At 34.2% G+C, this 23,733-nt stretch overlaps 1 protein-coding gene across 10 annotated transcripts in view; it reads right to left on the minus strand.

The window, feature by feature from the left end:
* The window catches only part of KLC1 (kinesin light chain 1), a 45,899-nt gene that overhangs the window by 5,418 nt on the left and 16,748 nt on the right, over positions 1-23,733 (minus strand). For 2 of the 10 annotated variants that reach the window (XM_039368913.1, XM_039368912.1), the window contains exons 7-15: positions 23,333-23,434; positions 20,068-20,241; positions 19,784-19,883; positions 17,155-17,204; positions 16,989-17,056; positions 15,976-16,084; positions 14,447-14,608; positions 8,800-8,918; positions 3,266-3,332 (exon numbers count right to left, since the gene is read on the minus strand). In XM_039368913.1, the coding sequence (XP_039224847.1) occupies positions 3,266-3,332; positions 8,800-8,918; positions 14,447-14,608; positions 15,976-16,084; positions 16,989-17,056; positions 17,155-17,204; positions 19,784-19,883; positions 20,068-20,241; positions 23,333-23,434 (951 nt within the window). Of the gene's footprint in view, positions 1-2,243; positions 3,006-3,265; positions 3,333-8,799; positions 8,919-9,824; positions 10,428-14,446; positions 14,609-15,975; positions 16,085-16,988; positions 17,057-17,154; positions 17,205-19,783; positions 19,884-20,067; positions 20,242-23,332; positions 23,435-23,733 lie in introns of those variants that run through there. The other 8 variants (XR_005559822.1, XM_039368916.1, XM_039368919.1 and 5 more) reach the window with 7 other exon arrangements.

Raw genomic sequence — 23,733 nt, forward strand, 5'->3', positions numbered from 1 at the left:
GACACGTTATCCAGAAGCCACGCACACCCCATTGCCAGCAACGGCAAAACCGTCTCAATACGTTGCGCGACATCATGTGACATCGCGAGTTTGACATGTCTGATTTAAGGCTAAAGCTTTTCACAACTGCCAGATTGCAACATTGTGACACATGACACCTCTGAGGTAGCTTGAACAAAACAAAAAAAAACACCCTGAGTTTATGTGTTTCTTTATTTTGTGAGCCTTTCTTGTTTTGCATTTGATTCCTATGTCTTTAAGGGTACAGGGAAGGGATTGGGGGGAGGGTGCATTCTTACTACACTGTGGAAAGAGCTCAGAAGGGAGAAAGGAAGAAGGGCTTCTTCCTCCATGATGGCTGAGGAATTCTGGGAGTTGAAGTCCACAAATCTTAAAAGTGCCAAGTTTGAAGACTCGAGCTAGCTGGTAGTGGTGCATATTAATAAACATGGATAAATTCATCATACATTTGTCAGTGCGAAGGGAAAGTGATTCAGCAAAGGAACAGCCACTGAAGAAATTAAAACTGGTACTTTTTTTCCTTTTTTCTATAGTTGGCAACATTTTATTAGATTATAGAATAAAATACAAAAATACAAAAGCAAATAGTAGGACACAGTGGGGAGGAAAAAGGGGGGAAAAGTGAGGGAGAGAAGGGAAAAAGAACAGATTTCCTCTGTTGCAGTAGAAGGAAGCATTAATATTGAACCTCAACTTTTTACTTTTCCATATTATAAACTAGCCATTTCTATAACAACAAATGAATCTAATCAGTAAACCAAAATCCCCCCCCTTTTTTTGACAACTTGCTAAGCACTGGTAGTACTCAAATATTCTCATGTCCTAAAAGAGGTACAATCTGAAAAGGTTGAAAAGCCCTGCTTTATTAGACAAAAAGCTAACTGTACTATCAGATTTTTTTTTATTATGGTCATCTTAGGAGACGAGCAAGTAAAAAGAATACGTTTCTAAAGTAGCATATGAGCATGAAAGATCTTCAAAACTGGCTTCTCAGAAACTTAAGATATCTTAGAAGTTTTAAAAAATTCTATAGTTTGTATCATAACATTACTGATAAAGAGTTCTGCCACAGGATAATAAACTCATGAAAATATAGCAACTTCAACAAACAAAAAAAGTAGTGTTGCATCCTGAAAATGCTAAGAGCGATGATTATTTGTAATATAAAATGCACACCAAATATTATATTTTTAAATTATAAAAATAGAACCATTTTACATTTTTTCATATCGATGCTCATGCCTGCCATGATCAAGCTTCTCCACAGATTCAAGCCAAAGGGAGGGGTCCCTGTGACGCTATTCTGGCCATATTATTAATTAAATATTTAGTCTTACAACCTTATTAAGACAAATGTCTCACCAACTGAAGACTTTATCCCTCCGATTGTTTTACTTTAATTAACCCTTATTATGTTCTATTAGATGTTGGCAGCATTTATAAATAATTCCATTTTTAAAACTGTGAAGTTCTTTCTTGCTTTGGGTATTTTATTTTGGGTTTTATGAGAATGTAAGAATATTTCAGACAACTGAAAATACCCGTATATAGTTTTTTACTCTCCTGATGTAACACATTAGTATTGAAACATCTGCTACATTGTCATATATGTTAGTTGCAATTATAGGGTTAGTTAACAGCCACAACATAACACTTGTCATTTAAATAAGACTACTAAATCAAATATGACAAATATTAATACATGTGAAAGAGAGTCTTCATGCAGACATTATTAAAACGTGACTGAGTTAATATCTTGAGATCTCATTTTTTCCCATGTTGGATTGTAGCCCTACTCAATGATTAGCAAGTACTATATAGAAATTGAACTTTTAAAAACAATCTTTATAAAAATATTGGTTGGAGTTTGAAAATATTTTTTCCAGTGTTAATCTTCCTGTAATTACTCAGGGGCACAATTTGCATTTATTTTTATTTATCACCCCTTGGGACAGATTGAAAGTTGCCCCAGAGAGTATTCCAAGCTCTGTCAGTAATCTGTGACTTTTAGCAAAAGCTGACAAATAGGAAAGGCCACACAGAATTCCATCCACTGTTAATTTCCTTCTAGACCAGTGCTTCTCAACCTATGGGTCAGGACCCCATTTGGGGTCAAACGACCATTTCACGGGGGTCGCCAAACAAGGCTGTCCGCCATTTTTCCCCCTATTCTTTGGCCACACCCCTGGCACCCGGTGATTTATAAGTGGTTGGGGGTCACCACAACATGGGGAACTGTATTATGGGGTCGCAGCATTAGAAAGGTTAAGAACCACTGTTCTAGACTAACTCTCCAACTTATGCAACTGAGAAACTATTGTGGATTGACATTTAAGTGCATCGGTATGCTGGATGTTGTTCAGATATATTTTAATCCTAATCAGTGTGATACTAAACTCCAATAGCCACTTAAAATGCCTGGACAGTGAAGATAACCTTGCAAACTTCAGAAAATGTTAATATAAAGCAGTCAACAACAGTTTGTCTGCTTTCTCTTGATAATCAAGGTTGAAGACAAGGATGGTTCCGGAAAAGGGGGACTTGAACATCAAAAAATGTATGTGTAATTTCTAATGCCTTTAATATACTACAAGCCATTACAGAATAACACTATCCATACACAAGACAGTAAAGATAATGTCTGCAATCTGAAATTATTTATAAAAAGCATACAGACACCTCTCACAACTCTATTAGCTTCTGCTTCCCTATAATGGGAAAGACAGTATGTGTTTTTTTCACATATAGCCAATTATCTTCATCATAGACTCTCCAGATAGCTTCATTCATACATTTATGACTTACTTTCTTCACTACAAAAAAAGCATACATAGACAGATGCAAGAAATGCAAATCCACAACCCAAGGAGATATGTTCAGTCACAGAACACCTGATTGTCGTCTGAACTGCATGGTTCTGTCACCTTATTTGCTTTATGTATGAAAGACTTGTTGTTTCTATTGACAACACTGGAATTTCTGCCCTAAAATATTCAGAGAATAGAAAGAGCAATGAATTAGCAGCAGTCAACCATATATAAAAGGGTAACACTGCAAATGTTGGTGGCCTACATACTAGACGCTTTGCAGCGTTGTGACATAAAATTAGCAATGAAACACTATCAAACTTATTTCCATGTCTGAGTTTGAGTTCTGATATGCCCGAATTCGTCATTTTACCTATAGCTATTTTAAGCCCTGCCAGTAACATCTAATTGCATAAAAATATTATAGGGCTTCTTACTTGAAAATGATCTTCAGTTGCTTTGCCACCCACGTTAAGAATATTCATTGAACTGGCACGCTTCATGCTGGACAGTAAACATGCAATGATAAACCAATCAGAAGAGCTGAAAATGGAAAGCTCTGAATACACAAAACATATATAACAAGAAAATAACTCCTACACTAATAACATTATTATGACTGAAAGAAATACAATTTAGTATATACACATTTTCCTGTATTTATCACAAAAGATCATATAATTTAAGATTATTTTAAGTATCATTTTCTTAACAAATTCTTTTATTCTTAACTGGACAATCCAATTCTAGAGCTTCTAAAACTTAAACTGTATCAAATTGTTTCAAACCATTATTTTAAAAGTAGATATAGTACTATCTACATTTTTTTAAAAAAATCCTTTAGTTAAGAATGTGCCATTCATTCTTGGTAACTGAATGGACAAACGATTGCCCATCTTGACTAGTCCCTTAATAGCTTTAATTTAAATTAAATAATTTAAATTATTGGTTTTTAGAGAGTCTCTTTTCTGGAGTTAGTTTCTTTGAATATAATACATATGAGGCATTGCCAAAATTCTGCCCTAATATTCCAACATTAGCCAACTGAAGTCCATAACCTGCAGAGGAGATTTAGTAGTAAATCTTATTGTATTAACCAATGTAATCTTAAGCCCCCAAAGATATTATTAACATATTTAGCTGTAATAATGCATATAAAACCTTGTAGAATTTCCATGGTATATTCCAAGATTTATTGAACAATTACCCTACATTGAACTACAGCTATAATAATTTAAGGGCTTCTAAAATTTAAGAGAGTTTACCCTTAAGATTTAAGTATCATAATACACAAATTACTATTTTTCTATATCGGGTGTGCTTAGCACAGCAAATATTTGCACTAACTTTAAATGAAGTAAATATAGGCAAAACCTGGACATATGCCAGCTAGGATTCTTATGAACCTTTAAGGTCTAAAACAGTAAAGTCGAGTGACTAATTAAACTTCGATGTTTTGGGATGAAAAACTTGAGATAGCTGGCTATTACTACCCAGTCAGTTTACAGTAGTCATTTGATAAATTATAAGATAATAAATTTTTTATGAGAAATTTGCAAGTTTTCCCTGCACTGGCAAGGCCAGATTGTGGTGGCTGAAATTACTTGATCTTACAGACTTGTGTTGTGAGTAAAGCAAGTGTATATTAGTAGACAGGCACATTGTATCTTTTGGCACAGGTTAACCAAAGGACAGTCCCAGCAATACACACATATATATTGTTCTCACCTATGCATTCCTAATGGCAAGTAGTACCATTAATATAACAAGCCTTAGAAATTCAAGAAAATTTATTATAAACTAAGGTATACAAAATAAGAAATATTTACACTGCATTAGTGCCAACAATAACAATATATTCCAGCATATTCAAGAACTTCAATGCATGCATATTAAAACACGGGTGTTATCAACATAAAGTAGTAAGTCATGCAATATTTACATGTTATTTATTTATAAATATATAGTTAAACACATATTGTTAATCCAAAAATGTATAACACAGCACAAATATGTACATAAACTCAGTTTTTAAATGAAAATTATCCACAGATGACACTGAAACATTAAACAATCAATTTAAAAATTGACTTCATACCCAAGGTTTTTTCTGATATAAATTTAATTGTTTTGGAATACAAGTAGTATATGACCATTGCAAATACGGGAAGCCTTTGGCAAGACAAAATCCAGTTTTTACATTTTTCAAAATTTCCTTTTGCATTAAAATCTGCAACTAGGTCATGATATTATTATTCTTGCAGCACCATTCCTTCAAATACAAATCAATAAAGTACAGAAAAAATACTGAAGATTTTAACTAGTATCAGCACTAGATAGCCCACTAAAGACACTAGAGGGCTGTGTAAAACATGTAAGGGCTGAGACTGCAGCATGCCACATTAGCATCTAGGACATTAGCATCTAGAGGCCTACCAGTTAATTTAGAAAGGTGGGTGCAAGAAGCCTAGAAAGTTAACTGTGGCTATAGAGTACAGATATACACAGTCTGTGACTTCTTTGCACTGCACTGGGCAACCACTGTTTATGGCTTCTTGTCTGTAATAAAAAATTAACTCTAATCAATCTGATCTGAGCATATTCTGCCTAGTGGAGGCTAGAATTGGATAAAGAAAAAGCTATTATTTAGTGCTGAGTGCTAATTTGATTTCCTTAAGCATGTTCAATAAACCATTGGCCCCAAATTCTAAGTTGGAGGTGGGTAGTGGTATAGATCAGTGGTTCTCAACCTTTCTAATGCCGCGACCCCATAATACAGTTCCCCATGTTGTAGTGACCCCCAACCACTTATACATCACCGGGTGCCAGGGGCGTGGCCAAAGAAAAGGGGGAAAAATGGCGGACAGCCTTGTTTGGCGACCCCCGTGAAATGGTTGTTCAACCCCAAATGGGGTCCCGACCCACAGGTTGAGAACCACTGGTATAGATTGTTCTATAAAAAAAACAACTAAACAAATCCAACCCTAAAAATTGACATTATGAGCCAATATTTTACTGAACACACATAAACTCCATCATATACAGATATCACGTCAAATGAGATACTAGTTAGAGGTTAAACTGCATAGCAATTTGTATTAAATAAAAGTAGGTTGGAATCTTGTTATTCTTCTCTTTGGGCAAATTCCCACTTGCAGCAATATTCAAGGTATCATACATGTTGAACCTATGGATTTATGATTCACAAACAGCAGTTTCCAAGAGTGTAAGTCTCTTAAGGCAGGCTGTAAAAAGCAGTTTGTAATACTGCTCTGAGACCTGCTATTTTGATTCTAAAAATCATCATGGCTATTTATATAAACAATGTTTTAAATTGTTTCTTAAATCTTAGCATAATAATCCTATTTAAAGAAATGAAGCGGCATGAAAGTAATATAGGAACATGAAAGTAATATAGAAGAGAAGATATATTATTATCAACAGTGACAGTTTGAATATCAGAATTTAATTTTTTATAAAGAACTCCAGCAGTGCCAACTTAATTACGGCAAAGTAAAGTTAATTAACTCAGAATGTAAGACTTCCAAGTTTCACACTGGATAATAAACAATGTAGCTACCTAAGATTTTTTTCTGAATGCAAAAACTCCTTCAAAGCTCATGTTCTGGTAATTATCTGGACATATGCAGGTAGGGTTCGGTTGTGGGGTGTTTTTTTTTTTGGTATAGTACAGAATTTAAATTCTTGGAATTTCCTAATAAATTCCCATCCAAATACTAACAAGTTCTGACCATCCTTAACTTTTCTGAGATCAGGTAAGTTTTGTTGAGTGCTCCCATTTACTGTGATTTACTGAATTAGGACAGATTGGAAGGTTTGAAAGCAAACAACCATCTTGGAAAAAAATAAAAACAATGGTTCAAAAAGGAAAACCAGTTTTTTTTTTAATTTAAAAGAGGGAAACACTGCAATTCTTCTGACGGAATTGCAAAAAAAGGAAGAAAAGTTAGAATAAATGAGATGGGAAAATATTGTAGCTTGGATTAGAATAAAAATAAAACAAGCAATTAAAACAACAATAATTGTGAATTTAGAAGGATACTACTTCAATTGTAAGAAATTTTTTAAAAAATAACATTGTATTTGTACCCCAGTATTGTTTTTTGATCAGGTAAACAAACTCTGAAATATTATAAAGGCAATTCCATGTGGGACAAATGAATGATAATTCAGTCACTAAACTTTTCTTTTTCTTAAAAAAGGAAAATTGAAATTCTCTTTCAAAATTGAGTATGGAACTTTATAAAGTAATACCAAATCTTCATTTGTTTCCTTCTCACCATATCCAATACTATTCAAAAACTGATACGTTTTTCACTTGTGTAGATTTATTAGTATAGATTTATTTATCAAATTAATAGAAATAGCGCTTAATGAAAATAAGGGCACTTAAATAATATTGTTATTTAACAATATTTTATAGAATGTATATTTTCAGAACAAAGTGGGTTGCTCTTTGGGAAGCAATGAAAGTAATTAAGTATTTTATCTGTAAAACAAACTTTCTTTAAAAGTGATGAAAGAATATGCTAATGCAAAATTTTAAAGCAATATAAAAGACCTGCAAAATGTATACAATTTTTTAAGTTGTTTTCAAAGAGAAAAGGCTGGTTTTACAAGGCAAGATGTGCTTAAAAGAAACAGAAGGCACATTTAAGTATATTTTAAGGAAAGAAGTAAGTGGCTTTGGAAATATTTTGCTATTATTTATTGACTGAAAATCCAGTAGTTCAGAGAAAAAGTATCCCAAAAAAGTTTAATTGTCTTTTCAATAACCTAAATACTGAAATATTCCAAACTAGAAAGTGACAGAAATAGAAAAGGTTATGGGATGAAGGCCCTTATGGTTATAGTCAAAGCCAAATAATAATCACAAGCAGCAAAAAAGTAGCAAAGTAGCAAAAAAGAATCACCTCTAATCTAGATTCTTATTAAAAGAAAGGCTTTCCTTTCCTTTATTACTGTTACCTGTTTTTCAAAGCACCATAGTTAGAAATAAAGATTGGTTTCTATATTTCCGACAAGGATTGTCTCCATTGTTCTTATTGAAAATAGCATTGCGTAACTTCTTGTAACAGTTAATAATACTTTCATGTAATAAAATCTGTAAGTTTATTTCCTTAGACCTGAAAACAACTCAATCTCTTTCTCACTCCCTCTCTCTCTACATACATACAAACACACACACACACACATTCCAATAACATGTCTCTGTATATTTAGATTGCGAAGTTATTCATGCTTTTTACAAAAAAAATAAATAAATCAAACCATATGATCCATAAGGAAGAATGAGCATAGATTTCAAAATGATGATATTGGTCGCAAGTATATCTTTTATGCATTACACGGACTGGATAAAGAATTTCAGTCCATTTTAATATAACAATAGTTTATTCACAGGAATTCTAGACAAAGTAGATAAAACAGCTTTTATTAATATAGGAGAACTGAAAAAAAATATTACATGTTTACATGTTTAATAAATGTAAACAAGTACCCAATTAAATAGATCAGTACAGTTTCAATAATCTAGTTTGATTAAATATTATATATACATGTGTCAATTTCTCATGTACCAATTAAATCTTAATAACTCTTTCAGAATAAATTAAAGGCTCATATTTTATTAAGGAGAACCTGCTGAAATTCCAGCCAAATGCATTAGTCATTCTATGTGGGAAGACAGAGCAGTCAATTCTTGAACTAGTCATTTATATAATATCAAAATTTTTACAAAGCCATAATACTGTTTACAATCAAATTAAGAGCAAACTTTTTACAACTGTTTAAAACCAACTTTCCAGAACATCCTATGTACTGCATTTTTGTGAGAACTGCTTCCTGATTAAACTTGTGTATTCTCACAACAGATAAACCCATTACACAGCAGGATAGGTTTAGGCATAATTCAATTCCCATGTGTTGCAACACATCTAGAAATAATTACCCAGGACTTTCTCGTGAACTTCCTCCCTTCAGTTTTCTAACCAGCTTCTCGCTGCTGCGTCTAATTGAAGCACGAAGTTTGCTAAAGGAACCACTGCGTTTTAATGATCCACTGCCATCCTGAAAAAAATGAGCATGTTTAAAACCACCGAATCATTCATCCTTTGTCAGAGTTTAGCGATCACAATTAAACACCAGTTGGTTATGTTCTGCTGTCACTAAAGTTATAAGCAAGTATCTCAATTTCAAACAAAATTTAATAAAAAGTTATTCTTAACAGATAACAATATCACTTTGAACCCTTAATTCTAAGATTCTGTGATAATGGTTCTGAGATGAGCAGATTAAAATAAGCACAGAGCATATTATCTGTCAGGGGTGCATCACTTTAAAGAGTTCACCATGATGACAAGTTAACCAAGAATTATAATTCTCATACATTTCAATGAAGCAAGTTTTGGTAGATAATTTTAATAAGATAAAATGATTTAATTATCTGAACACTTAATTGCTCATTTCCACTTAAATTAAATGAACATGTATTAAAACAGTATAGGTAAAGGCAGTTCCTTGCACAATAGCCAACATTTCTATACTGCAGTCCATGCAAACCATGATGCAGTAATAAGAATACAACAAAAGTCCACCACCAAGCAGTAGCATTATAGTAACAGCTGAGTGAGCAAGATTTTATTGAGGCTCAATCTCATTTGGCTCATACATAGCAAGCAGATATTAAGAACAGAAGCATATGATAGCAAAAACATTTTTAAGTTCTTGCACTTTAACCTTAACAGTATTCTAAAAAGTTAAGATGCAAGTCCATAATTTTACAATAATATATTTGGTGGTATTTTAGTTCACTTTCCAGAAGACCAATTTACATGGTGAAATATTTGTTAACTTTATTCTCTAAGTAACTTGTTTATGCTTTACTTCAAGTTACTAATACCTTGCTGTTTTGGAAATTAAATCTTTCCATATACAAAAGCTCAGAAAGTAGTACGCAGAAGACAGAGACAGACGTCAGTTGGACTGAGTTTATTAGACAAATACACAAAGTTACCCATCACCAAGATTAGTAGAGAAAAGCATAATTGCATTTTCACATGAATACTAAACAGCACTGCTACTTTTGAATAAGCATTAAGTCAAGACATCTATATTGATGTTAAACCCTGTTATAAGTCTAAATACAATATAAGCATGTGCCTTACATTCTGAGTGTTTTTTAACTAATTACTCTGTCAAAGTAACCTTCATGCCATTTTAATTTCTTGTGTAATAGCTTAAACTATTTTTCATTATAGTGAAACATCTACTTATGAATTTTCATTCTTAGTTTTGTTAACTCATCTGTTACACAGCAAATGGTTATTAAGACTACATTCTAGAAGACTACATATCTGGCAAAGCGACACATATACAAGAGAAAAAGATCCCCTGCCCCAAATGAAAGAGACACCAGCACTGAAGAAGTGGCCATTTTTACAGGAAGTATAGCTGTGACAAATATCTTAAGGGATTGCTAAATTCACAGCAGTCAGTAGTGGAGAGAAGTTAGAGCTTGAAGATGGTGTACGCCCGTCATGCAGGAGACAGTATTAGAGTCAGAAAAGGCATCTAGGCCTGTCGGACAGAAATGGAGAGAGAAAAAGCTGGATGAAACTGTTGTGGAGGAAGTTCAACAGTTTTCAGTTTCAAGCTTGTTAATACTTGTTAACAGTATTTCTAGGTCACATAATTATGTGAATTGCTGTGTATAAATGCTTAGCAGAGATGAAAAAAATCTAATATTTTAAAAATGAAAATAAAAGCCTTTAGGCAGGCCTTTATCTTCTGTTGCAAAACTCTTAGTATTCATCATTCTGTGATTATAATATAATTGAGAACATATAGATTTTATAGGCAACGAATTTCCATTTAAAAAAGCACATAGCCAAAGGAACAAAAAAAACCTCAAAAAGAAAAAATCAGAATAAGGTAGAATAATTTAACCTTTAGATACTATGAACAATACCAATGGGAATAAATGTGCTCCTAATAAATGCATTAATATTCCTAAAACTTCATTATACTGTTAAAGTAGCAAGGCAATGGATGCAGACTGCCCAGCTTTCCCAAAAGAGGCAAGCCTCCAGTCCTTTAAATTAAAAAGTAGAAGAAATGGCAAGAGTTTTGCAGCCACAAATTGCAATATACAAATACTGTGTTTTGTTGGGAACAATCTGTAAATGGATGAGGCTTTAAAAATTAAGAAATAAATAAAAATGAAATAAAAAAATCGCAGAGAGCAATTAGAATTATTTATTTTTGTTGTACTTAAAAAAGAGGCTGTTTGAAGAAATTCAAAACAAGGATCAACAATTATTTGAATGGATTAAAGATTGTTTTATGTAAAAAGGAACGCAAAGTCAGTTTATTTGATCAGGGTTAAAATCGGACATGCTATTATTTTGCATTTTCTTTTTGGATTTGCTGACTTCTGTAATGAAAAATATTTTGTACTGATTTGCTTTCAGTTAACACTGAGTTATACCTTTTTCGCTATAGTTGCCCCACTTTCTAATGTTAAATTTTAGTCTTTTGTTTGAGCTAAAATATTGGGACCGCTTTGTGACTTCTAAATGTGCATTTGTTTATGGTGAAGGGTTGAGATGTTGAATACTGAGTTTTACATCTCTTAATTAATGTTATTATTTTAGGACTTTTTGCTGACACCTGGATCGGAGAAGACATTATTTACTTATTTGCCTATAGTTAAGAGATGAAATATGGGAGAAGAGCTTTATATGTATTAATTAAGGAGCTGAAGAAATAGTGATATTGTTTATATTTGTGATGACAGTGGAAAGGTCCTTTTTCTTTCTCTATTTTTTCTTTCTATTTTGTTTTCTTGCACTTTTTTTCATTCTTAGTTTGCATTATCTTTTATTATTGTAATTAAAACTTTTCATAAAATTATTTTTAAAAAAGACAAAGTCCCTTTGAAGAGGTTTAGTGAGATATTAAAATGAGTTGGGAATGTAAAAGAGAGAGGCTGAAAATCCCTATTGTATTAAATTTCTGTCCAAATAATTATTTCAATATCACAAACTGCTAGGATTATTTTAAAGATGACTTTTCAGGCAAAGATAACATTTTAAACAATACAAAATGATTAATATTCTTAGAGAAGAATCTCAAATTCAGTAGTGTTTTATAAGAATATGATGTGTGTTTAAATTACAGCTGCTGTAATTTGTGTTTAAATTACAGCTGCTTTTGACATGATTTAAATCTAGTTTACTCAACCCCAAAGACCACATATTATTCAAAGCAAATATTTCCATTTTAAAGAAAGTCATTTATTGATCAGAATATTTTAAAATATGGACTATTTGTGACCAAGAAATACTGTTTATTTCTTTGAATGCGTTATCAATTGCAAATCTGCATATATCTTAATAAAAAGTAAAACACATGGAAAAAAATGCATCTTCCTGCACTTGAAAACTGAAGGCATGCCAAGCAGAGAAAAAAAAAATCAGGGAAGAGTACAGTACACAGTTCTAATTCCAACAGGATAAATTAAAGAGTAATAAGGTAATGGTGTTTCTATTATATGCTGATTGACTGTCTTAGCACTGTTAATACTAAATCAGAAAGAAAGTCAAAGAAAAGTCAAAGACGAGCGGGGAAAAAGTCGAAGAAGAAAGGAACAAAATACTGTAGAACCACACAACCTCTAAAATTCAGGCAAGATTTTAGAGCAATAGACGACATCTCCAAAAAATATCCCAGTATTGAAACTAATCTATACTTCCAAATGCAAGATGAATTGCTATTGGTTTCCAATGTATTATAAAAACAAAATTATTATGATGCGCTTATCGTGAATAATAATTGTATCTGCTCAGGGTATTCAGCTACAAATCAAAGCTAGAAAACTATCTGCTGCTACAATAAGCAAGAATCATTATAACAATGATAAAGTTATCAGACAAATAGAAAAACAGGTTCAATCAATACTGGCTTTAGAAAGTGCGTTTTGTTTTAATTTTATGGCACACTTTGTGCATTACCCAATGGAAGCAGATGGCATGAAATAACAAAAAGTTTTTTCTAAAAATACAACAGACTTCCTTGATGTTTGGAAGCAGTAATTTAGCTAGCTGTAAGAGTCAGATTTTATTTTTGCATTTCTAGTGCCATGAACTTTCAGAAATGTTGAATACAGAGTAGATTCTGCAGCCAGCTCACAGCATATAGGTGGTCTTAGACTTACGATGGTTAATTGGGACTGGAATTTCTGTCATTAAGAGATGCAATTGTAAAGTACAATGCTAAGTGACCACATCACTTAGCAATTGCAATCCTGGCAGTCTTCACTGCAGTTGTTAATTTAATCCCACTGGTGAATAAGCAAGGACCCATTTACATCCAAGCCATTCCTGGCTTGATCCCTCCCTGTCCTGAGCCCTGGTAAGTTAAGGGAGTCTCCTCTTCAGCACTCCCACCTTCCTATCTCCTTTCCATCTCTGCCTTTGGCCACTTTGCACAGCAGTAGTCCTTGGCGGGGGCAGCAACAACAGTGGGGCTGAAATAAGAGGCCCAAGGCCTTCAGCAGTCTTAGCCAGCCATCACTGCCCCCTGGAACCGTTCTTCAATCTCAGCACCACCCGCGACGTAGAGCCCACCCTGAAGCCAACTAGAGCCACAGCACAAAGTCCCAGTCATCACCACTGCCCTGCACTCTGCAAGTCCTACCACACCCAGCTGATCTTTACCGTCTTCTTCCCGCTGATGAGGCATGCCCAACCTGGCTGTATGTGAGGCAGCTGCTGACTATGCCAGAACTTGTTCCTGAAGGTCATTCTCTAAATCTCACAATACTTCAGAAATATTCCGAGGCCTTCCGAAGCATTATAAGAATGGTGTGCATAATTTAGGCAACCGTGAGTCCTATCTGAGGAATGGCATAAGTAGACCTGGGTGTGGCTGGCTGGGCCTATTTTAGTACCACCACTATCACCACCATCACCGGTGCCGCCACCATCAAAGAGTCTATTGTACAAAATGACCAAAAAGACAAATAACGGATTGGGGGATGGGAAAGTGAAAGGAGTTGAAGAACCTATGCAATCATAAGTACAGCCAAGTTGCCAAGCATCCAAATTTTAATCACATGACAAAACCAGTTATTTAGCACCATGAATGAATATTTGTTAAATGAGGACTACCTATATGGAAAAAAAGTGGATTTCATTTATGCACAAGTTCTTTTCACTTTGTTTTCACAAAGGATTTTTTTCTTTTATATCATTCCATCTGAGTTTACAGCAGTGTTTGTTTCCTGAATCAGCAAACTTTTTAAGTAGTAAAGAACACAAGCATGTGACTGTCATACTTTGCTTCCACTAAAAAAAAACAACCATTAGCTTGATTTAGGCTCTATATTAACTAGGACATTCAATCAGCATTCAAGCACGCACAGCAAGATCCAAATATTAATTCCTAGATTTCCCCCATTTGAGTATTATCCGATTAATTTTAAAATATAAAAAGCAGGATTTTTCTTTTACTCAAATCTGCAGATAAATATAAATCAAGAATATTTTATAACACCAACAGAATAAAAACTTGACTGCACTGTGTACTGTACTCACCCCATTCCATTCTAAGCTCATACTCACTTCCTCTCCTCCATCAGGTCCACTCTCATACTTTACCACATCAATATTAAGGCTCTCACGGCTTTGCCTTCTCTCTATACTTTCTGGATCATTAAGTACTTCAGCAACTTTTTGTTTGTGAACATTGTCAAGTCCCTATTACAACAAAGAAAGACAAAACAAACATCAGCGAGTAGCTTTTCAAATCAAATCATTCAGAAACTCCGCCTAAAACTCACAATAAATGAAGATAAGAAAATCCTTCTATAGTTTCCAAGATTCTATATTTATCCCCAGAGTAGTACTAAATATCCTTTACTAAAATCGCTTCCTTGATCTTGTTCAACTTGTTAGGACTTGACACTGGAGCAGAGATTTGGTTGTGTCTCTTTCAATCACACTGAATGGCTCACCCAGGAGTCCTCAGTCTCTAAGCAGTCACTAAATAAGTATTATACTTCAACAGAGTCCACATGGGCTTGCCTAGTCCATGCAGAATATACATTAGAACAGGATTCATCCACATGGCCTATCTTAAACATGTATGGCCAGTAACAGTGTTGCTGGACTCCAGGCCCTAACCCAAATGGGTCACAAACAGGTTGTGCTTGTGCTGAGGCATCATGTACTCAAAGAACAAGCAACAGTGTACAGAGTATGAAACTGGTGCTCAGGCTGGAGGCCCATTCTTCCCCAGCCAAAATCATCATGCCATGAATTGTCTGTCTGTTTTGCTGGTTAGGTGTGTGTGCATTCCATACACGTTTTTGGTTCTTTCTTGTCAATGCTGAAATACAGGATACCTTTCTGTATGCAGTAACTGTCTTTTTCAAAGATAGTTTGAAACCTCCATAATCAACAAGACAAAAGGGCAATAGCTGAATAAAGCTAACCATTATCAACATAGTTCAAATTTGTCTCCCAAATCTATGCAGATCACCTTGATTTGTTGCTGTTTCTTTCTGGATGCATCTGAAAAGTAAGTTTTCTGGATAGCTCTTGCAAGTTTTTTACTTCGGTGCTGATCATTTGTCCTTGTTTTCTATGCACTGCTCCATTCTCTAGTGATCTTTGTTTATTGATTTGGAGACTGGTATTCATTTAAAAATGTAATAAGGACTCCTTTATGGTCAGCCTGCTAAGCTCTTATGTATGCAAACTGTGATCCTATGCGTCACTGATTAAACAGAGGTGCTTAGATTGATACTGAATGGTCATTTGTCAAAGATGCTAGCAGTAGATTCTTGTACTGGGCAAAGGCTTGGGGTCAATGACTTTTAAGAGCGCTTGGAATTGTTATTTTCTGATGTAGTCAGTGGTGCATTTTGCTGCAAAGATATCCTTGAACCTGTTGGTTTGGCCTGTTTATGGCAGCCTTTTTAATATTTCATGCAATAGAGGAATACATATCATCCGTTGTTTCTAAATTTATATTTGTTCTGCTCTAAAATAATGATTATGTAATATCAAAAATTTAAACACTTTAAACATTTTGAAAACCCTTTTTGTGTTATAGTACTCGCCTGTTTACGGGACCTCATTGCTGCCTCTTCCAGTGTTTCAGCAGCCTCAAATTTGCCTTGACGTCTGTAAAGTGCTCCAAGATTCTTTAAAGTAGTTGTAACTGTTGGACTGTTAATTAAAAATCAAAATTATTTTCTGACAGCAGTCCACAACTACCTGTCGTTTCAGCAATCCTGCTTAAGATTGCAGTGGAAGATTAAAAGCCAATGCTCATCTTAAGCCTAATTAATAAAGTAATGGGCATTTACTTCCTAACTGCATTGAATTTAAATACTTGTTTGCTATGGAAATGTCTATGCAGAAATCAGTTTTAATATTATAAGTGATTTTGAATAACATACTTGCAAAGGGCATAAACTGTTTTCATAGTTATTTTAATCCATTTTATAGTTACACTAGTTCTAAAGCAATAGCTTTAAAATATACAAATTGTATTATCAATTTTCATTTATCAACTTAGTTCAGTTTTTTTTAAAAAAGAAAAACTGCATAAAAATATCTGATATATAATACTCTGCATTGATTTATCATTCTTTGCTCTTACAGCAAGTGTGAACATTTTTATTCCAGTAAATGAAGTAAAACCACCCCTTAATAACATTTTACAAGTTCAATGCCATATCAATATTAAAAATAGGAATTATTAGAAATAAAGAGCAATAGCAATAACACAAATATACGAAGTGCTACTCCCTTTGATTCTCCTTCTCTCAAGGCACAGTGGCTATGGTGCTTGTCTGGCATAATCACTTTAGGCCACAAAATCCCTATAGTAAATCCATTAGCTGAATCAATCAAACCCTTGGCAGAGCAACACTCTGTGGGGGAGTCATTAAGCAAGGCTGCCTCGCTTAACAGTCATCACTACTTGCAACCATAATGGGCAACCTTCATTACAGGGGTATCTCAAGACTACCTGTAGCTTTGATAAAATGATCATTTTCTTATACATCCCCTACAATGTTTTGAAGAAAGCCAAATGCTAGAAATGTTTTGGGGAGAATATACCTACCTGTCAACTTTGCAAGCTTTGTACCAGCCTCCGTATTCACCAAATGTAGTGCCATCTTTTTGTTTTCCCTGAAGTGAGAATAATATATTAAGGAGCAGAAAAGTGGAATACAAATAAACAACAACGTATTTACTTATAAATACATTTCTGTTCTTTAATTCCTTACTTTGCATTCTTCTCTCTCCTCAGCATGCATCCAGATCGGTTTGTTTTCATCTATATAAGAGTAAAATATTGAATTGTGAAATAAAATTACCACACATTCCAGAATAATGGTTAAGGAAACATTTTATAAATACCGTAAATGCCGGCGTATAAGGCGACTTCCGCGAACGCTGAAATCAGCGCCAAAGACGGGGGTCGTCTTATACGCCAAGTCGTCTTATACGCCGGAAATACTGGTAGTTTCCGGCGTATAAGACGACGTTCTAGGAATGCGGCCCGGCTATAAAGACGGGGGTCGTCTTATACGCCGGGTCGCCTTGTACGCCGGCATTTACGGTATATAGAAAAATCTATCCTAGACTCTGCTAGTTTCTAAAACATCTTAGTCAGCATTAACTTGTAACTTGTACTTCTATTATTGTAAAGATTCTAATTTTTTAAAAATAAGGTGAATGCCACAGAAAGTTGTCTTATCCCACTGTGTCAAAATGCATCTAGCTTACTAGAAGCTGTGGAAAAAAGACCTAAAACTCCAAATTGTTCTATTTAAAGTAGCTTTGATCTCAATCGGCCTTCAAATAGCAGGTTGAGAGAAAATTTACCCAATTAGACAAGACCATAACATATAAAAATATCTTAGATGAAAGAGGGGAATTGAAATCCAGGAAAACGCTCCAGGATGAAGGGATAGAATTAGAATGGTGGGCATACCTGCAACTGCAGACGAGATATCAGAAAGACAAAAAAGAGTTAGGCATTAAATTAGAACCAATAGAATTGGATAAAATAATATTGGGGTCGGAGGATAAAATGATTAAAAAATTATACTACTATTTGTTAGATCAGGCAATGTACGAGGAACAAGTAAAAGTGACTATGTTGAATTGGAGCAAGGACTTTGGTCTTAATTTTGATCTGCACATCTGGCAAGAACTATGGGCAAGAAACAAGAAGCTTACTTTGGCCACCTCTTACAAAGAGAACCTTTACAAAATGTTTTATAGATGGCATCTCCCACCCACAAGATTGGCTAAAATGTGTACCAACGTCTCCCCTAAATGTTGGAAATGTAATTTGACAAGTGGAACTTACTATCATATGTGGTGGGAATGCACGTGAGCTCGTGATTTTTGGAACAGGATTAAAGTATGGTTGGAAGAAATATTAGAGCAAGTGGTAGAACCAAAACCAGAACTCTTTCTATTAGGTTTAACTACGCAAAAGCATGACAAAGGCGTACTTTATTTAATGCTACACATTTTAACGGCTTCCAGACTGGTTTTTCCTCAAAATTGGAGGAATAAGGGAACCCCAACAGAAGAAGAGATCCTGCATAAAATTTTATCATGTGCTGAGATGGACAGGCTTACAATGATTATGAAAGACAAGACAGAACACGAATACTTCGAAATCTGGGGCAAATTTTACCGTTGGTATGAATTAAGAACTGCTCGGACTTCAAGTTAATGGTAGAATTAAAAGATATATATAACTGTACATATAATTGTATATATAATTGTATTGTATAGAAGATGAGGCTTATATAGAGGTTAAGAACGATGTATCAAACTTTTGTACCATGATAGGAACTGATAGGAAAATTCATTCTGGAATGTCATGTTTGTCCATTGTTGTTTTAATTGTATTATGAATTAAAAAAAAAATAGCAGGTTGAGAGAACACTACTGCCTGCTAAAGCATATGAAGTTTTTCATTTATCACAGTATTTCTGACAACTTATGCATCCTTGTTGACATAACCGATTTAGTGCAATGAAGCCACTATACTGAAATTACTATATACAATCTGTATTTTTGTGTGAAACAACATTCAGCTGACTTATTTTTATTACTATATTTTACGACACTGTGCAGAATTCTATTACTTATGAAAAGAGGCCTAAAAGCAGACAGATAACTGTAACCAATGTCATTTGAATGTTTTGCTTTTAAAAATGCTTCTTCCATCCCTTATTTATTATGCACTGAAACAACCCGTGATCTCCTGAGTTTTAGAGCTATTTCTTTACTAGATTCCTCAATGCATTCAACAATAGCAGGGCTTCTAATGTACTAGGAAGTTATTCAGAAATGTACCTGTCTCAAAAGTAGCCCATGTTGAACTCTATAGCACAGTCAAATTTGAATTGACCATGGAAAATGTTTTAAGACATTTTATATTATGTTTTATAATACAAATAAAATAAGACATAAAATGTTTTATAAAATTAGCCAAATTTCAGTTCAACAAGAGTCATGGCTCCTGGATTTTGAACGCATTCTGTAAGTTAGCCTATTTGAAATATCGTGGTTGAAAAATGTTTGCTCTATGGTGCACTGTTATGCCCAGTTAATGGTTGCAGGCATGAGAGTTTTAGTAATATATCGGGGGGGGGAGGGGAGAGAAATCTGCTTAAATGGGTATGCCTCCATTTAAGTACAATTTGAAATATGTATCACTTGAAAAAAATAACTGTGGTCAGATCTGCAGAACTAACATAGAAATAAACACTTTTAATATAAGAATGTCTAAAATTTGTATTATTTTTAAATATGTAACATGCCATATACCATATCATTTGGGGGAAAAAATCTGCATGTCTAACATTTTTTCATAATATAAACATTTACCATCCACGGAGCCAAATTCTTTTTCATGGGCACGAGTAAGAATCTCTTTGTACAAAGTTTCTGCTTGCTTAAATTTCCCTTGTTTCAAATAGCAGGATGCCTGAAGAGAGAAACCATTACTTTAGCATATTTTAAATTTAAATGTCAGTATTATCACTTGTGTAAGCATTTGTAGGCCGAACCAGCAGCTAAGACACAGTATTCTGAAACCAGTTTCAGATATTCAGCAAGGGAGAACTACGATGGGTTGCTTTTTTGCTTTTTATTCTCCTATACAAACATACCAAATTATTCTTTGTTTTCGCTACATTTGGATCATCTGGCCCCAGTTTTGTTTGGTAGATCTCAAGTGCTCGTTGATAGTAGTATTCTACTTCTTCATATTTCCCCTGATTCTGACATAGTAATGCCAGATTATTTAACTGTTTGGCAACATCTGGATGGTCTTTTCCCAGCACCTAAAAATAAAGAGGAATTTCACATTAACACTTTTCTTTCTCAGATACAGTTAACATCCATTTGATTGAAGTATGGAGATAATCTTTATACTCTTTCATCAGCGGATCTACGTATATTAATTTTTTATCAATTAATGGCTGATTGAATTATTGCTATCACATTCACTTCTCTAATTTTTCTTATATTTCTTATATTCTTATAATAAATTTATTACAATGAATTTTATTTTTAATATTATAAATGAGAACTTTAATATAAAAATATTGCAAACTATCTTTCTCTGAAATTAACCACTTAATTATATCCCAAGCCCAAAATTTGTCAATCAACATTAGCAGGATTTATTTACATGCAATGCAGATGTTAATGATTTATGATTTTCTTGTTAAAATGCTTTAAAGTTTTCAGGTATAACTTTACAGCAGGGGTGTCAAACTGCCAGCCTGCAGGCCAGACACGTCATCCCAAAACTGCGCCCACAACTGCCGGCAATGGAGAAAAAGATCCAATACGTTGCGCGACGTCATGTGATGTCGCAAGTTTGACATGCCTGCTTTACAGAATTGCTTAGAGTTAAACAAGTGTGGACAGCTCTAATAAGCAGTGCCTTTACTTGGAAGTTTTATATAACGGTATGTGGGAAAGACCTTTGGAGATGGGGTGAAGAAAAGCTGCATGGGAATAATCAAATAAGAGAGGGCATAGCTCTCAGCTGTATAGTGGGCCAGAGCAAGAGGCTCATAAGGCCCCTCCCTAGGTTCTTGGTTGTAAAGGAAACAGCAGATTTTTACTTTCAGGTTTGCAAGATTCTATTAATGTAGCTTTACGATAAAGTAGAATTACGGTCATATTTCCTGTCTGGTCTACCTGGTAAGGCTGACGTTTTGGATAAGAAAAGAAAGTACCATGAATGCTTCTTCCATTGATTCTATTTACAAAAACATATTGGAAGGCCAAAGCAAATTTTCTAGCACAATTATGGGTTGTTTGGGGAATACAATCTTTCGTAGAACACAAGAGTTATTTAAAAGTTAATAACTACATGTAGTCCTTGACCTATGATCACAATTGAAATAGTTGTTAAATGAATTTTGCCCTATTTTATGACCTTTCTTACCACAGCTGTTAAGTGAATCACTGCAGTTGTTAAGTTAGTAACACAGTTAAGTGAATATGGCTTCCCCCATTGACTTTGCTTGTCAGAAGCTTACAAAAGATAATCACGTGACCCCAGGCTACTGCAACCATCATAAATATGAGTCAGTTGCCAAGCGTCTGAATTTTGATCACATGACAATGCCATCAAATGGGAATGCTGCAACGGTTGAAAACAGTCATAAGTCACTTTTTTCAGTATTGTTGTAACTTTGAACAGTCACTAAATGAACTATTTTAAGTCAAGGACTACCTGTAGTCTCTGAAGGGTTTAATCTAGAGTATTTTCAGTAAACAAAAGACTGGGCAATTATTTTGTTGTGATATGCCAATCATATTAATTTAAATCTACCACACACACATATAAAATATTGAAAATCCCTGATTGTATAATTTCATATTATTTCTTCAGACTTTCTTTTCATTTATTTATACCTCTCCAACTTCATTAATTTTTTTATTCCATCATGTTGATAGAAAAAGCCCTGTAGGAAATTATCTTTGTCCCCTATTGCTCAACTTCCCAGCGTCCATCATGGCATTCTTACTGCTTTCTTCAGAATACCCTTTTGCTCTCATGCTCTCAGATTTTAGCTAGCAAAGTGGAAACACTTCCCAATCTTTTTCTTTTTAAATTAGAAATTCTGTGAATGAAAAAATATTCATTCATGTAACAACTATTTTTAAAAAATGTTTTAGCTCTTTTTCCCCCCTGCAGCATGTGCTAATGCTTTCACTGGGGTTTTTTTGGTATGCAGATTATCTTATAAAACTACTTGCAAAAAAAGTTTATACAATCTTCCTTGTTAACAACTGTTCCTGTCCTATTACAAATATTTTAATGTTCTATAACTGTGGTGGCGAACCTAGGGCACGCATGCCACAGGTGGCACGCAGAGCCCTCTCTGTGGGCATGCACGCCCTCGCCTAGTCCTTCAGCTGAGTTTTATAAAAGCTTTCCGCTTTAAGCCTCCGCCGCCGTGTGCAAAAAAAAAAGATTCAATCAATCAATCAATTTCAAATTCTTGCAGGAAAAAAAAAATCTCACAAAGTTGGAATTGATTGATTGAACTTTTTAGTCGCACCCAGTCTGCTGTTACCACCGCAGCCACACCCACCCAATGGGCCACGCCCACCCGGCACCTGACAATATATGAGTTTTGGGTTGCAGTTTGGGCACTTGATCTCTAAAAGATTCGCCATCACTGCTTAACAAACTGCCTTATATCCATATTACACCAAATATTTATAACAACAAAAATCCTAACTGCATACATAGTTTTCTTCTTTAGTCTGCATGCATATAAGTAGTCCTCAATGTACCACTGGCTGCTTAGCAACTTTTAAATTCTGATGGACCTCTCCAAGATACCTACAATCCAGCTCTGAAATTCCAACAGCCGCCCGCCACCCACCCCCTATTACATAACTTGGGAATTGGCCTACATGGCAGTATGCAGAATCCTGCAGTCACATAACCATAGTTTAAGACACTTTTACCCAAATTGGTAATTACTTCTGGTTTTCGGCAAAACTGGACCATAGGAAATAGTTGATTCATTTAACAACCACAGTGTTTACTTAACAAGCATTACAAAAAAGATTGCAAAATCTGATCAGTCATGTGGATGACCCACTTTATGACTGTCATAACTTACAAACATAATGGACAGCTCCATTTCAGTCGTATGTTAAGGACTACTTGTACTACCAATATTATAATTGTAAGATAGCTTCAACAAAAATAACTGAGGGCAATATTTTAAATATAATGGTATTCTGGTTTATATTAATATTTATTTAATATATTCTAAGCTAATTTTACTGGCTTCATTTCTAATTATTGTGTTATTTGGTAAAAATATGTGGCAAGTTATTATTATTACAATTTTAGGAATTATTTTTCTACACTACCCAAAGCTAAATAAATGTTACCTTTTCTCTGATTTCCAAAGCTCTCTTGCATAAAGGTTCAGCTTCCTTGTATTTTCCTCTTTTCCCATAAAGTACAGCAAGATTATTTAAAGTTGCTGCAACCTGCAAGAAAAACCAAACACTAGATCAACTAGTACACCTGCTGAAATGATTTTTAAATTAAATAGCTCACATACTTGTATTTTAGTATACTTCAAGAAATACAATTATAGACAATATCATTTTCAGCAGAGGAACATATTGTACACTTGATACATATATCAAGAAAGTAAATAAATAAAGCTAAAAAGATTTGTATTCAGTTATTACAAATTCAAAACAATTGAAGGTTCTCTAACTTTAATTATGTTTAACAATACACTTTAAAACCTTCTTTTCAAGTTTAACATTAAAATGAATTT

Source organism: Crotalus tigris, unplaced genomic scaffold (assembly GCF_016545835.1).
Source record: "Crotalus tigris isolate CLP2741 ecotype Arizona unplaced genomic scaffold, ASM1654583v1 scf7180000020955.813331, whole genome shotgun sequence".
NCBI lineage: Eukaryota > Metazoa > Chordata > Lepidosauria > Squamata > Viperidae > Crotalus > Crotalus tigris.